The sequence below is a fragment of the Leptosomus discolor genome, chromosome 4 (genome assembly GCF_034619465.1).
Source record: "Leptosomus discolor isolate bLepDis1 chromosome 4, bLepDis1.hap2, whole genome shotgun sequence".
NCBI classification, from domain to species: domain Eukaryota; kingdom Metazoa; phylum Chordata; class Aves; order Leptosomiformes; family Leptosomidae; genus Leptosomus; species Leptosomus discolor.
In genome coordinates, this window is record NC_141394.1 from 82983106 (window position 1) to 82999966 (window position 16861).

General features: G+C 50.3%; 1 protein-coding gene across 1 annotated transcript in view; it reads right to left on the reverse strand.

Annotated features, from left to right (window-relative positions):
* Positions 1-2495: 2495 nt before the first annotated feature.
* DYSF (dysferlin) overlaps positions 2496-16861 on the reverse strand; it is a 101461-nt gene continuing 87095 nt past the window's right edge. Inside the window, 5 exon segments of the mRNA XM_086464921.1 lie at positions 2496-2534; positions 8626-8773; positions 9125-9234; positions 9936-10114; positions 11780-11879. Coding sequence (XP_086321047.1) covers positions 2496-2534; positions 8626-8773; positions 9125-9234; positions 9936-10114; positions 11780-11879 — 576 coding nt within the window.

The following is a 16861-nucleotide window of genomic DNA, read 5'->3' on the forward strand; positions in this document are numbered from 1 at the left end:
TGTGTTTTGGTAGGGCTGCTTGTTTCTGCTGGGATAAACAGTGGTTGTTCTGACAGGATGGGTGACGAGCACCCAGATATAAGCAGTGTTTTGCATTCAAGCGTGGCTCACTCATCTCTTTGGGGCTCTTGGCACCAAGATGTTGTTTCTGAAACGGGTAGGGGTCACAGAGCAATAATGCCAAGACGGGAGATTTCACAGTCTCTGCAAACTGAAGCAAGGAAGTGAAATAATGGGCCCGATTTCCCACTGCGGATAGGAGAGCAAGGCATGCCAGCACCCAGTAGGATACGCAGACACCCCCCCCAGCAGAGCTGGATGATGGTGGAAGAGGTGCAAGGACCCACCACACCAACATTTTCATAAAATATAAACCCCAAATCTCATTAAGGTGCAAACGCAAGCAACGTTTGTCCTCAGCTCATCAGACCCTCAGGGAGAAAGCACTACGGAGAGTTTCACCAAGACCTGGTAGTTTGGCAGTGGCTAATAAGGGGGGGTGTGGAGGTGAGTGAGGTTGAGAGGTTTCTAGGGAAAACCTGAACAAACGCAAAATTGAAGCATTTAATTGTGCCGGTAAAATGAAACACCCGCTGTGGGGTGTGCAAGCCCGGAGCCGACTTCACCGCTCAAGCTTTCGGGAAAGGGATGCAGGATCAGCCAGACCTCAGCAGCAAGGACAGGGTTTTATAGCTGCACGTTCTCCATGTCAAAGGCACCGTCTTGCGAGCTGCCCTGCGCAATCTGGGTGCAGTTACAGTACTGAATAACAAGGGGATTTAACTCTCAACGCATTACATCCCCATCCAGCAAAGCAATTAGGCATGGGCTTTTTTTTTTCCCCCTGCCTTCTGCTAAGCACAGGCTTAAGTGCCTCGCTGGAGCAGGGCAGGAGCTTACATTCGCACGGTTTGTCCTGAGCAACTCTGATCTCCCAGGATCACTTTTCGCTGCTACTTGCTCTCACATGTCATGCCGAGTAGCCGCAGCTCCAGGGGACAAAGGAAACCGAGGAAGACATGTCTCATCCTGCTGAAGGGCAGTGGGGAAAGATCCGTTTACCGCCAAAGGGACCGCAGCGAAAGCCGTGCGGCGCCGGAGCAGCAGGACATCTGCTTTCATGCTTGATGCCCCTGTGCAGGGAGGCGGTTCCTTGCGGGATGCAGGGATGCAGGAAGAAAATTTGAGGCTAATGCTGTTTCGGCTAGCATCCTCTCACGCCACGAGCCAGCACTACAACACACTAGAATTCCCTTTAGTCCACACTGCTGCCTGATTGCAGCAGCAGAGAGACAGACGGACAGAAGGGAACAGAGAACAGCAGAAACGTCCCGGCACTGCCATCCCAGTGCTGTCACAGCTGCCATCGGCTCTGCGGGAGGCTGAGCGAGACCTGCAGGATAGGTCTCATAACAATTTGTTCGCGAAGCAGAAAGCACACAAGCCTGCTGCCCAAGGTGTGGGTTATCTGCCTCATTAGCGCCCAGCAGCAGCGAGGTTCGCAGCTTGCGTTGTGGTCTGGTTGGTGCAGTTTTGCTTAAGCATGTTTGGGAGCACAGGAGGGAAAAAAAAGGTTAATACCTTCCCCAAACTGCGGCTGCAGGGGTTGCATACAGCAGGAGAGGAGAAAAGCAAAGTCCACGTGCACTGCTTTGCTCCCAGGATTGCTCGGGGGGTAGGGCTCAGCCCGGCTCTGCTTTCCACTGGTTGTGAAGGGAGACACGTGGGACTGTAGAGGTGGAAGAGCAGCTCAGAGGGAAAACAAGCTCCAAAAACCATGAGCCAGACTGTGCAGTCCTTCATGAAGGCAACAATTCAGTGGGAGTTTTGATCTAGCAATTACCACCGACTCCTGCCCAGGTTTTGCATCTCAGCCTTTTCCCTGGGTCCTGTATCTTGTGGGGTTTGCTCTCTTTGGAAAGGCAACGTATCAGCCCACGGTTTCAGGCCGTGCCGCGCATTTCATCTTCAGTAGACATGTAGAAAGCAGACAAGACGCATTGCACAGCAAAGGGAAACAGGGGCTTGTTCAGAGAGCAAAGAAAAGTGTGCTCAGAACCTGAGAGGTTTTGGCTTGCACGTGCTGCCTACGCCAGCATCCCACGACTCCTCCGCTAAGGTCTGCAACGTCTTTGTACGCTCAAGCACTGTCGATGAAAAGGCCCTTTTCTCCCCCACCCTCTTCAGTTTTGCACTGGCATTCAAGCTTTACAAATAAGAGCAGCTTAACAAAAAAAAAAAAGGCAAAGAAGTAAAATAAGAAATCATTCAGAGTAGGTATTGTTTACGTGCTGCTTCCGAGGCGAGTGCTGTAGGTGGGATTCTGCATACGGCATCAGGGTAAGTTGTATCTTCATTTTGGCAGCAGCCTAGGGCCTGAGGGAGGCTGTTCCTTCTCCATCTCCCTCTGCTGATATGATCCAATGCAGAGCCACAACTTCTTTCCAAAATCCCCAGGCAGGCACCGGACCTTTCAGGCATTTTCCAGCACAGCTTCAGTGGAAAGGATTCACCAGTTTCATAGCAGCATAGTTCTAGAGAGGTGGAAAAAGGAGGGGAGGGAAAAAAGCTTATTTGAAGGAGGTACAGCAGGGTGGCATGTGGAGGGTAGAGGGTTTTTTGGGGCATGGCACAGAACTGCAGATGGGGCTGTATTCGGTGTGTGATGGCCAAGCTCCCAGCCCCAGCCCCAGCCAAAATTGCATTCCCACTAGCAACAACGGTAGAAAGCCCAAGGCACACGAAAACATGGATCTTGCCTTCTTCCAGTGGAGGCTACTGGTCACAAGCACCAAGCACCGAGCAGCAGGAGTCACTCCTGGACTGTGATTTCTCCTTCCACCCGTTTTTAAGATAAATTTCCACCTCTTCACACCCTTGTAAGACATTGGCACCTCCCCACCAGCACCCACGTGCTTTTCTGGCAGGCGAGGAGACACGTCCAGCCCTTTGCTCAGTTGCTGCAGCCTCCCCCTCTCCTCCGCCCGCTCTTTGTGCTGCTCCCCCCCAAACCCCGAGGCTGTATTCACCGCCCAAGCCCTGACCTCCTTCTCCCCGCGATCCCCCCAAAACGGGTGACCTCATCCGCTCTGCCTGTTGGGTTGGATCCTTTGGAAACGGGCCCTGGCCCCGGTCCCCGAGCATCCACCGAGCCGTGCCGTGAGGTTTTTCTGGAGAGCGCTGCTTTCCACGGGCCAAACCCTGCACCCAGGATCACGCCAGCCATCAGCGGGGCTGAACAGCACGAGGACGGTTCTCGAGCCCTGCCCCATCCCGGTGTAGTCTCTTAGCACAAACCTAGCCTGCAGGTCCCTCGATTATCTCCAAAGAATCTGCCAAAGGCAGTCAAGAAAAGCAAACCTATTGCTGGGGGGGGGTTTTCCCTGCCTTGTCCACACCCCTCGATGCCTCAGCCATCTGTTTCAGCGTCAGCATTTGGCGTGGGTTTTGCTGCTGAGAGCAGACACCCCAGTGCCTGTTTCCTGGGATCTCTACTGTCCCCGTTCCTGCACGGTGAAGTAGGGGGCTGCCACGGAAAACGAGGTGCCACAGTGTTTTAGCCTGTTACACGTGCAATTCCTTCCCTGAAAGAAGATGACAGCTCTGTGAAAAAGAATAAGCTGCGTGAACGCTGCTTATCAAGACCACAATGAACGCACAGACGGAGACGCATGCTTAGGTCGTCTGGAAAGAGCTATATTTAAAGTAGCTCTGATTCAAACCCCTGCGACCACATACTAGGCCGTTTGGAAGTCCCTCCCAAGCATATTGAATTTAATTGGTACAGGATGTTCTATCACTCTGTCACTGTTTTTAAAAAAAAAAAAAAAAAAAAAACAACTTTGGAAACAAAGCGCAGTGCGAGTTACCAGCAAGATCCTTGGAGGGACGGGGGGGGAAAAAAGGGGGGGAAAAAAGCCCAACAACAAAATGAACAGAACAAAAGTAAAGTCTGAGCGAAGGCATCTTGATAAATTGCAACGTGTAGCAAATTATAAGGCAGGTTGCCAACTGCGGATTTCTAATAATGCCGTAAATCAAGCGAGCAAAGGGCAGTTTACCAGAAGTCATTAGAAAAGCCTCCAGCGACATATAACCTTTGAATTAATTATCCATCCATTTGTCTTTCAGAGTCTATCCTCCAACATACTCCTATTTTTTATGATTTGACTGGTTGCATTCTGGAGGGTAGCAAGTTTTCTGTCCAGCTATGAATTTGTATTAACGAAGTGTTGAAAGCCAAGCAGGATTATCAATCAGCGCAGAAAGCGAGCTGTAATTAGAATTAATGGCAATGGAAGCAACGCTGGGCTTGCAGAACACAAACAGAGCTTTAAAAGGTAGTAAACATTTTCATCGTGCTGCAAAGCAGAGCTGGCTGCAGCTGGAAGTAGCGTTACGTTTTTCTGTGGTGGTAGCCATTAAAATCTTTACAATAATCTCTGCTCCGGGGAGATAACTTCACCGCCGTATTCCCTACGCGTTACGGATGCAGAAAGCCAGGGTGGGCTTTTATAACCTTTTCTTCTGACCTCGCGTCTAGCCCAAGACTTTCACTCAACCATTCCCAGGGCAGAAGGCTGATCTCTTCTCAGCTACGGCAAGGTTGGATGAAAAGTCGGTGAGAGTCACTGGCCCTTTCCAAAAAGCCCCGCAGCATGCCTTAAACGAGCAGTGCTGGACAGGGGCGTAGGGTGGAACTAGAGCATATCTTGTAGGAAGACATTCAATCTCAATACGTGGACGCCCCGAGCAACGGCGAATTCACCACAACCTTTGGCAAATTGTTCCAATGGTTAATTACGCTTCGTCTCGAAAATTAGCATCCTATTTCCACTGGAATCGTTCCTCTGAATTCAACATCCAGCTACTGGATCTCATTATACACCCGTCTGTTGTTTAAGGAGTCTTCTGATGTCAAGTTAAATCTATGGGCCGTCTATGGAAATCATATAGGAAATATCCAGGGAATGCTGTGCCCAGGGTCCTAACTTGTACAGCCCATAATGTCAACCTCTCTGCAAAGAAAGCTAAGGCAAACCAGCGAGTAATCCGACACTAAGACTGGGTGGAAAAGCCCAAGTGAAAAAATGATGAACCTCAGAATATCAGATTTTCAACATTTTTCCCCAATTTTGTAAAACTAGACAACTTTTTTTATGGAAATTTGCAATACCATGCAGTTTTCCACCCAAAACCAAAAGGCTTTTCAGCTGGAAGTGGCCTCTCACCCACTAAAACGAGTTGCTTTGCTAGTTGTGCTAACCATGACTGCTTTCTTACGGACTTGTGCCTAGATTTCCTGTACTGCCATATTCCCAGCTCCCCATGGATCCTGATGAACCCCCTCTTCATCCCAAAGCACTTCCAGACCCTTCCCCACTTCTGCAGGTCTCCCTCTGCTCAGTCCAGGGACACCAGATCCCACCTGGGCAGCCACGGCACGTTCCCTGGCTGGAAAACCACCGCTGGTTGCACGAAGTTCTCCTGGGAAAGAGCATTTAAAGGTGACCCAAGAGAAGGAATGGGAAGACCTTTACTCCAGCCCATGATCCATCACACGTACTCAGTGTCCTGAGGACAGCAGAAGCACAAAGGCACCACATCTTCAAAGGTTTCTGATTCCATGAAGTAGCTCTAAAGGCTATTTTTCAGACTATTCTGCAATACAGCCTTTAGACAACACTTCCCCGGAGTGTAAAGCCTCTCTTGATGGGTATTCTGAACAAGACCAAGCCATCAGCTTCCTCATTCCTTGAAAAGCCTGAGCTTTTGGGAACCAATGTTTTTGGGCACTAATGTTGGGAACCACAGACGGCCCTTCGCCGTTTCAGGTGGAAGCACACAGCTTTCAAAGGGGACGTTCGCTCTTACCCTCCAGCTACTCCGACCACAAGGCTGGAACTGTGGTTGGAAGCTCTCATCACTGTATGGGGAATAGGAATAAATTTTTTTTAAAATCCCATTTTTATACCAAAAGCCAATGAAAATGTACTGGGTTCGTTTTCAGGGAAGATTGCTGTCCGTCTGGGATGGAGGGTGACCTGTGCAGGGCTGGCTTAGCTCATGGGACTGCTAAGCTTCGCAGGGCATATTGTGGAGAGATAGTTCTCGGGTGGGAGACGTCTGCCTTCCGTGTCCTCAGGCCGAGTCCGAACAGGGCAAGATTTGGAGCCAGGGCTCAGACTTCCCTGGCAGCGTCTGCTGCATGGTACACAATGCTCCCAGGTGGAGAGGCTGTCTGCAGGCAGGGCATTCAGGTTGCAGGCAGGACATTCAGGCTGCAGGCAGGGCATTCAGGCTGCAGGCAGGGACATTCAGGCTGCAGGCAGGGACGTTCAGGCTGCAGGCAGGGACGTTCAGGCTGCAGGCAGGGACGTTCAGGCTGCAGGCAGGGCATTCAGGTTGCAGGCAGGACATTCAGGCTGCAGGCAGGGACATTCAGGTTGCAGGCAGGACATTCAGGCTGCAGGCAGGGCATTCAGGCTGCAGGCAGGGCATTCAGGTTGCAGGCAGGACATTCAGGCTGCAGGCAGGGACGTTCAGGCTGCAGGCAGGGCATTCAGGCTGCAGGTAGGTCCCAAGGCTCCTGCTGAGCCAAGGACCAGCTGCTGAAAAGCCATGACCAGGAGGACTCTGGAGGTCCCAGCGCAGGTCCCAAGGAGCAGAAAGCCGTGGAAGAGCTCTTCACGCAGGGCCGTGGCAAAAAGGGCAACGGAAGCAGGAGAACAGTAACCTCACCTCTGTGTGCACCCCTCTATCGCTGCTCCTTACCCTCTGCCTCCTCAGCCTGATGGTCCACACGCCCTAAGAGGATTCCCTTGAGGTTTCCCTCCCATCACCCACCCCTTTGCCCAGGATGAGAGGGGCAGGACACGCACAAAACCCTCTACCTGCAGCATGGGACCTCGAAACGGCATACAGTGCTACACGCAGTGAGGTCCCGATGGTGCTCCTGGCACACAAATCAGAAGAGCGGTGAGGAGGGATTGTTTTTCCATGCATTGACTCAGGGATGTAATGGTGAGCCTTGCCAAAGGCCAGGATGCCAGGGGCATCCTTCATAGCAAACCATCACCAGCGCCATTGCCAAGTTTAGTGCCTAATGAAACGGGAAAGGATCTAAATCTCCAAGTAGATACAGAACCAGTGACCTCAAAAATCTAGGGGAAGCTGGCCAAACACATAAAACCAGAAAAATTCCGTGAAACATGGCCTTACTTTTTCGAAATATGACTAAAAACTGACCCGACCAAAACGAAATTAAATACAACAACTTTTAGCTAGGAAACAGGGAAAAATCCCAAGTAATAATGAGTGTAAATCAATATTTATAGTTTGTGAATTTTTTCTCCTCCCAACGTTGTTTTTATATGATACCACTGGAATGAATGCAAAGCCACTTGCATCTTCAGGGAAACACTGAGCTCTTCTTGGTCAAAAAGGTTTGGTTTCTGCTACTTGACATAAAGGGGAGTCTCCAGGAACGGCTCCGAGCACAGGGCAGGGAGGAGGCAACACAGCACAAATCCGCACTTACACAATTATTTCCTCCTTCATAGTACTGAGCACCTCTGGAATCATTTCTCCAGGAGCAGTATCCCAGCCCTTCCCATGAATACGAGGACAGAGATATGGGGAGAGCCGTGATCTAACCCCATCCCCTTGTTTCTCGATGGGAACAACCAAGCACGCACGACTTCAAATCATCTGAAAGCGATTATGATGGCGAGCAGAAATTCCACACCTCGCTTTTCGGTTGCACATTGCAAGCACACAAAGCCATCTGCAAAAGGCAGCCACGTTCTCCCACATGAAGTTATAAATTACCCCTATGAGTTCTTTTATTTAAAAATAAAAAATAAAAAATCATATACAAGGAGGAGAATTTGTTAAGTGCTGGAAAGAGAGAGGCGGATCATTTATCTTATCAGTCTGAGAGGAGGGGAAATGGCATCCAAGACCCAGCATGAATTATTCTAGTGCTGTAGAAACAGAGGAGGATACAAAAACCCATCCTAAGCCAAACTGGAAGGCCAGGGCTCCATTATTTATTTGTTTCATTTTGTCAGTGGAACTGACGGTAGGGCAAGAAAAAGCGACTTTCTTGAGTAATGAGGTGAAAACCCTCCCCCTCATTTCAGACATTACATGGGTATAACGTCCTCCAAGCCTTGACAACAAGAGACGGGGCTGCCCGAACGCCTCTGAACCCCCTGCATCTCTAAACGATTACGGACAGACGCGGGTTTTGCCACTGCTCAGCCCTGTAAAGCGGCTGCGTTTCTAACCAGGCCGCCTGTTCGTCGGGGATTCTCCCGCCAACCCTGCAACACCTCCGGCATCAGCTGCTCGAACCTCTTGGAAAACAACCAATGAACCTCCGCGTCGTTAGACGCGGATTTGAAACACGGGCGCAAAGAGCTGAGCACCTCGTGGTGAGTCTGTGGCAGAGACCAGAACCACAGGCCCTCTTTTTGACCCATCACGGCCCACCGGGATGTTCCTCAGGGACCAGCGTGGGACTCTGCACCCACGTGCGCCGTGACCACAGAGGCAGGTCAGACCTGGGGGAACACCTAAGACCTCGGTCAGCCCCGCTGTCCTCTCCCACACCCATCGTACCGGGAAGGCGTAGATGAAGATTCCCAGGAAGAGCAGCAAAACGAAGAGCACGATGGCCAGGATAAGCACCCACTTGTACCGCCGCCACAGGATGTACTTCAGGGTCTTGTACGGGGAGGTGAACCATAGGAAGGAGGTTTCTGGGCGCCTGGAGCCAAACAAAGTTGAGGTCACTCCCAGGTTTCACCATCATTTCACCCTCTGTATCCCCAACCCCATGAGCATGCCCTGCTGTAACAAGCTGGCTGCCCACCCTGCAGACCCACATCCCTCTGGGTAGGCTATGTCAAACGCCCTCCTTGGTGGTCCAGACCAGCCCCCCAGCCACCCTGGGTTGTCTCAGCTCGTACAGTCTGAGCATCAGCAGTTCAGAAACGGAGCCTACGTGGGAGCAAGTCCCCTGCAGACAGCAGACCTCAGACTAGGAACCCAGATTTTCAACTTGCTGCTCAAGAACTCTGTGTCCTGGTGGATACTTGTCCATTCAAGATGCTCTTACTTGGGGTCCTCCAGCTTGGGGTTCATATTTGGCTCATCCCGACCCACGCCAGCCGGTCGCTCTTCATGCTCTTGTTCTGCCACAATTTCCAAAGTCATTTCCAATTTGCCCTGGGTGGGTTAAACAAAAACAAACTTATAAATAAAACAAAGCAAAACAAAATAATAAAAAAAAAAACAGAGAGGTGAGGAATGAGTGTATGATGCAAAATATTGACTGGGGAAAGAAAAACTACTTTGAGCCTAACCCAACCACTACGAACAAGGACCATGAGGAGCACAGTAAGAGTGGATTTCATACAGAGCCCTCACCTGCCAACTATAAAGTTCTCAGCAGATACTCCAGGACATCTCAAATGTTACTGATACCCAAGCTTAGGTAACCAACTCGGGGGTCTTTTGTTGAATGACTTAATTCACTGCCTGGACTCTCTTACAGTCACCAAAGACTTGATCGGGCGCTCAGACACTTACATTTAAATATGTCAATCTGACAGCTGGAACCTTTCCCCGGTACTAGTCACAACACAGTATCACTAAGAGTGGATGTGACACAGAGTCAGAGTAGGTGGTGTGTTTCAAAAACCACAGCAAAAACCCCACGGAACAAATAATTTCTTCTGAGGCATTTGCACGGTGCTGGACAAATTCTGGAAAACATCCAGCTGACAAAAGCTGGTCCAGTTTGTAAAATTTGTAGCCCAGAACTGCAATTCTTGCCCTGACCACGGCATCCTGCATGTGCTTGGCCACATCCCTCCTCAATGCTTTGAGTGAGTCTCCCAAGAGAACACGTGAAGGGGCCACCTTACCGCCAGGATCTTCTTCTGATCCTGCTCAGCAACACAGGGCCACCATCCCTTGACGGTTTTCTGCTCAAAGAGCGACACAAAATGACTTGAAGACAAGGTCTCATCCACCAGCTCTAAGGAGCACTTCTCAGCGGTCTTAGCAGGTTTGGGCATCCTGTTGAGATCCATCTGAATGGAGCCTGCAAGGAGGAACGTTACTGGGAAGACATCTCGGTGTAACAGGTCCTTAAAACATGGAAACTTTCCCTGAAGAAATATTTGCTGTGGCACCTTCCTGACCTCGGGGAGCTTGGACAGACACCCACATAGCAAGGGGGAGAGCAGGCTCAAGCGTGGCCTTGTTTCCAGGCACAGCGCTCGTTTTAGCCAGTGTCTCTTCCTAGGAGTTGAGCACTTGGTTGGCATCACCACTGTGCTTTGGAAGACCTGAGTCATGAAGTCCTTCTAGAAGATGCTGCAAAATATCTGCTGACTTACACAGCTATAACGTTGGATGGTTTGCGCTGAAGTCAACCGGGTAGGCTGAGATTTTAAAGGAAGACCAGGAGATTTCGGTGAAACTCGAATTGTACACACCAAGAGCGCAGTCAGTGTGAAAGCAGTGGGCAGGAGGCTTGCAGGTCTCCAAACAGGGTATTTTATTGCCTCACCCAGGTAACAGCAGCAGGCTAAATGTGAAGGATATCCCACAAAACTGATAGCTTCCTTCTCAGACAGAGTGACCCAGCAATTAGCACATTTATCTAGCCTTTAGGAAATCCGAGCTCAGCTCTCCACGTGTTGGTTGAAAGTGCCTGTGTTTAATTTACACTGCTACACCGAACTGCTTTACAGTTGGGAGCGGCCAAGAGCGTACACAGGGCCTGGCCTTGTGGCTCAGCTGAGGGACAGCACTTTTTACGGTGCTGTGGACAACTCTTATTCAATATTGTGCTTCTATTTGCAGCTTTTCTGTGCCACGGATTCTTGCAACCAGTAACAACAGCAGCACAGATCAAGGTTGTGGTGAAACTTGTTTGAAGTCCGTTGACAAAAAGTGCTTTGCAAAAGCCAAAGACCACTTTTATTTGCTGGAATTTGCAAAGAATTAATGTTGACAGTCAAGAGGTCCTGATGTGCAGAGCCAGAACTGAGAAACACACCTTGAAGAGGTTATTTTGTCACTCAGCCTATGTAATTAACCAAGGACAGGATTTAAAAGGACTTTGATCAGTGAAGCTTTTGATGTGTGACTTTTTTTTAGTGGCAAAAGGAAAGGTCGAACAAGATCCAACCAAAAATCTCGTAATGGTGGAGCCTCCAGCTTCTGCACAGGTAATCTGCTGCATGGCTCTGCTATCCTTCCCACTAGAGGCTTTTGTTCTCTTTTTTTCTCGACCTAAACCTAGATTTCTGAGGATGATTAGTGAGGTTAGCACTGAAAAAGGCAAGTGTTGGACTGAGCTGGGTTCATGTCGAAACACCCCAAGTAAGGCAAGGCAGGTCAGCGAACCTGCCTGGTGGTCTCAGCTCAAATACACGGTCAGCCCTGATGAGCCCATCTCAGCACAGACTCAGATGAGTCACGGAGACCTGGGGCCTTCCTGGAAGGTGGTGCCTCTGTGGGATTTGACGCCGCTCTCGGCCTTATGACAGCCCAGGAACAGGCTGCTGCAGGCTGAGGCTGGAAATCTGCCTAACACAAACCACTTCTCATCAGCCCTGACCTTATGCTGACACGGAATCCTGTTCAGTGGCTTAAACTGGTCTTGTTGCACTTTCTTCATATCTTGGAAGGATTCCATAATTTTTTCGTTCCTGCCCGCATCATCAGGGATGGAGCCAAAAAACCTCTCCCAACTCACCCAAATAGTCATCAAAAGAGAACTTGTCGTTGTCCCAGATCTGGAAGATAAGCTGGGGTGGAATCTTGTTTTCTGTCTTGTCCAAGCTCCAGAAGTGCTCCTAAAACCACATTGGAAAAGAAACCAAGGAAAAACAAAAGGCTCGTTAGTAGAAGTGGGCAGAGCCTGGCTACTCCTTCTCACAGTGGTGGAAGTCCTTGGTGTGTCCTGCTCCAGTTCTGCAGGGCCAGAGCCACAGGAGGACAGCATTGGCTCTGGACAGTTCTGGGACAAGGACGCTCAGTGGAAAACCCAAGATGCTTCTGGAAGGTGAGTTGGTATCAATTTGTGCCTTAATTTAGCGACAGTATTTTAGCAAACAGGCACCATGAGCTTGCAAATAGGATCTTTCGGAATGAGAGCATCGTGTTCACGTGGTTTAGACGAGGGTGACTCTCCAAGGTGAAGAGAGCAATGTGTGTTGAGTGCCACTGCTGCCAAACTTCACCTTCCGCTTAATTAATTAGGAAAAATACAGGCATAACACTTAAATTAGCACTTACAGTAGGCAATTCAAACACATCCCTTCCCCTTCTGCCCATCTCTCACCCCAGCTCTGCCAAGTCTGGATCCACCGCTGCTCTGATCTGCTGCCAGGTCTGTCATAGGCAGTTTGTGTGCAGTTGGTCAACTTGAGACCAGCAAACACCTCTACCACCTGGAGGTAACCTGTGGCCCCCAACTTTACTTACTAAACACGAATATGTGAAGAAAGAGACTGGTGCTTTCACAGCAGCTCACTGTGCGGCAGGTTCCTCAGTTCTCAAATGACTTTGTTCATTTTTTCTGCACATCCTCCAGGTTTTCATTCTCTGGACACGTGAGTGTGAGAGCTGGACATGGTGTCCCAGTAAATCTGCTGCTAGAATTACACAAGCTGCATACATGCTTGCCGTGTTTATTACTATGTCTAAGCTCAAGAAAGGAGAGATTCAGAGCACCAGCAAGTCATGATGACCAGAGCCTGGCTCCCTGTACAACCCATCGAGCAGTGGCACTGTGACACCTAATCTCAGTCCTTATAACGTGAAATCTCTCACTGTCTGTATGCCCTTCTCATTTCTGTTAGATGGGCAATTTTTTGTCTATTCCCTGCCACTAGAGCTGCTCTGACAACCTGTGGAAAGGTTTTGCAGCAGCCCCAGTAGCCTGTTTGCAAAGCACCTGGAATGAAAACTACGCCGTGAGCATCCTCTGTGGTTATCATCATTTACCAAGCCCCTGTGCAGTGCAGGAGCATCATCCATCAGTTCTGCAACTCAGCCACAGTAATAAGGAATAGCCACTGCCTGGGAGACAGCATCCATGTGGGAGCTCAGCAATAGGCTGAGGCAGGGATCTCCGCTCTCTGGAGAGGAGATGACTTACGAAACACTCGCCCATGAGAAGCTTGCAGCGGCAGTGCCCTGCTTAGTGCAGTGGGTAGGTCAACAGCAAGGCAGGTGGTCTGCCTTCTGGATAGTCAGACCAGCACTCCCCAAAAGCCAGACAAGGGGGAACGTTTAAATCAGGCTTCTCTGACAAGGAGAGCTTGAATCCCAATACTGTGACAAAGAGTTTGAGGTCGCATCACTATAATACACAGTGGATATGTGCCCACGCCACGGAATTTGCTATTTATGTGGTTGCAGCCAGTAATATTTCCCAACAGGGATCTAATACCACTTTTGGGATGCCACAAGATGCTTGAGAGTTAGGACTAAGAAGTATCAGGACAGAAGGAGAGAGACAGAGGCGCACAAAAAGCCAAGGCCTTGTTATTTCTGGCTCCAGCCACGGCTCGCAAAGAGGAGGCAGAGTCACGGCCGGTGCCTACTGACAGCACACAGAGGTGTGTCCTGTGGGCAATGCCTCCTGCCGCACTCTTGCAACATGGCAGTATCATAAACGGAACAGATTTAATTAAAACCAGGAAACTTCAGCATTATTCATGACACCTACGTAGCACCATAAATTCACTGCGGTGGCTACAAGACTCTGATTCATTATATCGTGCAATATTAAAAAAAAAGGGGGGGGAAAAAAGAATGTGTCACACTCCATAAGAACATAAATATTCAAGCAGGGAGGCTGCGGGCACTTAAATCCCATTGAAACTGGTTTCACTTTAAGGGATCACCCTGTACGGTTATATTTCAATTTAGCTCCATTCCCAGCCTTGCTTTGGAAAAACACACCAGCATTTTTGCAATGGAGCATTTTATTTATGCATTTTAAATATTTTATAATCTAGAAAAATAGAATAAAGTCAACGGAAACTTCCATCTCTCCCCCTCTGCTCGTTGCAATGTATCAAAATGTAAGTTTATCCAAAGGGGGGGACACACACGTGTTTTGCCAACTAATAAGTCATTTTAAATTAAAACTGCTAAAAAGGGAAAGCGCTTATGGTGATTCTTCCCTTTCCCATATGTTGGTTGGGTCCTGCACTGCAGAAGGGTTGTTAAGTCATCAAGAGGAGAAAGCCTCCAGGAACCATGCACCCATGCCTATAGAAGAAGGCGGCCAGATGGCCTCCTCGTGGGTTGGAAAGGTTCATTTGGTGTCTGCAAGGTGGAGGAAGACCCATCTCCCATGGTGTGCACCACAGCAAGACACCACAGGCTCCTTCCAGTTGCCTCTTGCTGGGGAAATTCAGGCACCCCCAGCTATGCTCGACTTGGGAGAGGACACAATATGACCTACAGGCCCCTCTTCAACCCCGGTGATAACTTACGGCGCTGGCTCAGAGGCTGATTTCACCACATCTGCATTTGTCAGATGCATCCACGCTCCAAGGGCGTCACTACGCTGCTGCCCGGGTTGAAGCACCTCTCCGAGCACATGTTGGACCTTCTGTTTGCACCACCCCATCCACCCGAAGTCGAATGTGAGCAAAACCTAGCACCTGAGCAGCCCCCCTGAAACGCCTGTGGGGTGATGGCAACTCTGCCTCTGGGAGAGGTACTGCCTGCTGGAAGACCCAATCTCATGATGGGGAAAGAGGAAGAACCAGGAAAAGGAGCAGACTGTTGTGGGACCCAAATTGCTGCCCCAGTCTCTGAGCTGCTGCAGCAATCCCCCTCCTCTTGGTGGGCTCCTTCCCCACCTGCGGTGCTGGCTGAGCTCTCCCGGGACAGGAGCAGAGCACCTCGGATCCAGGTCAGAGCCAGCAGGTGCTGCGGTGCCTTATGGTCCTCTCCCACACAATAAAACACAACTGGATATGTCTCCCCCAGGACTGACCACGCAATTGCTGGAAAACATACAGGACTTTGGGTTTTCCACCTTCCCTCCTTCCCGTTGCAACGAGCAAGGGCTTGTCCGCGCTCAAAGCGAACAAAACCCATACAGCAGCCAAGCTGATGCTCGCTGCATCCCCGTGCCTCCCCAGCACCACTTCTACCCTCGATAGCAACGCCCTGGCTTGCTGGGGACTCCCTGCCTGATGAAGGATGACTCAGGCAGGATTCGACCCTCTCTGGGTGGCAACGCGGAGCTCGTACCACGCCAGCACGATCTGTACAGCTTTGGCCCTTCTGGTGGAAAAACGCTGTAAATGTGGTTTGGCTGGTGGCGAAGCTTTCCTCCTCGGAGCCCCGTGAAGCTGGGGACACGGCAGAGCAGAGCGGGAAGGGCAGGCTGGGGAAGGAGGAATTTGATGCTGAGCTCAGTTTATGGGTCCATTTCAATGCAGTGTGAAATTTGCCTCCATGATTACATCTAGCTACGAAAGTTCACTATAAAAACAACCCACGGCAAGAAATTTATTTCCTAGCCTTTCGCAAGACACGGGAAGGAAGGGGGCTTGAATTATTGTTTGGGGGTTTGTTTTGCAGTGTGGAGGGGAGAGGGGAGGCTGGTGAATATTTTACGGTCGTGAATAATGCAGCAGGGGACGCAGGAAAAAAAATAAGCTCATATCACTGGGAAAGTGTTGACAGGGCTGCATTTCTTCTGGGTTGCTTATGTGCTATGAAACACAAAGTAAGGAGCAACCTGGCTTTTTCGGGGAGGCGGGGAGGCCCCAGCGTGTTCGCGCCCAGGCAAGCCTGTCCCGTTTCAGCATGTACATGTGGGAGAGCATCAGGCCCCTCATCCCGCAGCCACTGGGAGGGCCCAGCCACGCAGGAGACCCCCTCGGAGGACAGCCGAGAAGAGCCTCTTCCCCTGCAGGCTCTCCTGCGGGGCCGTCCTTCAAGGCGTTGAGAAACCGCCCCTCCGAACCTCATCGCATTGGGACATTTCACGCATTCGTGACGAGCGGGCAGTTGGGAAGGCCCGCGATTGCCCTTTTACTGGACTAACCCACCACTTTGATCTCCCCGCTGTCACCAGCTCCGACAATCGCATCGCAGGTCTCGTGGCACTTGATGTTCCGCGTCGTCCCCTGATCGGGATGGCAGCTGAGCAAAATCCCGAGCGTAGAGCATCTGCCGCGCGTCCGGGCACAGCCCTGCCAGCACCTGGAGCAAGACTCCAGGCGTCACCATAAGTGTGAAACAGTCACAATATTTGCCTTGGGGCACATACTCTCCTTTCGGGCCCTGCAATCTGTTTTCTCAGCCTCCCATGCTTTCCTTCTGGCAGCATTTATGGGGCTTTCCCAGGCTGCCCTTTAGGGAGCTCCAAGCCTTGGGTTCCCAGTCCCGGCCAGTTTGTGAATTGCGCTGTTGGACCCTCAGTTCTCGATGCAGCCATGCTTTGCTCCACCCTCTCCATACAACCATTGGAAAGCAAACTTCACAGCAGTAACTCCTGTCTGGATATCACAGAGGCTGCTGGTGCATCCCAGGTCACGGCCTCTGCCCCTGTCCTGTTACAGAAGACTGTTGTGTCGCTGTATCTGCAGTCCCATCAAAATACAAAATATATGACTGCCTTGCCTAACTCTGCCTTCCTCTGAAAAAAAAAAAATGTACTTGGACCCCGTTCAAAATGTTGCGTATTGGCTAAATGTGGGAGGAAAAGTAATGTTTTGTGTTTTGCTTTCCTTTCTGATGTCACCAAGAAAAACAGAGAAGGACACGATAAAGGACAGGAAACAGGAGGGGAAAGGTCCAA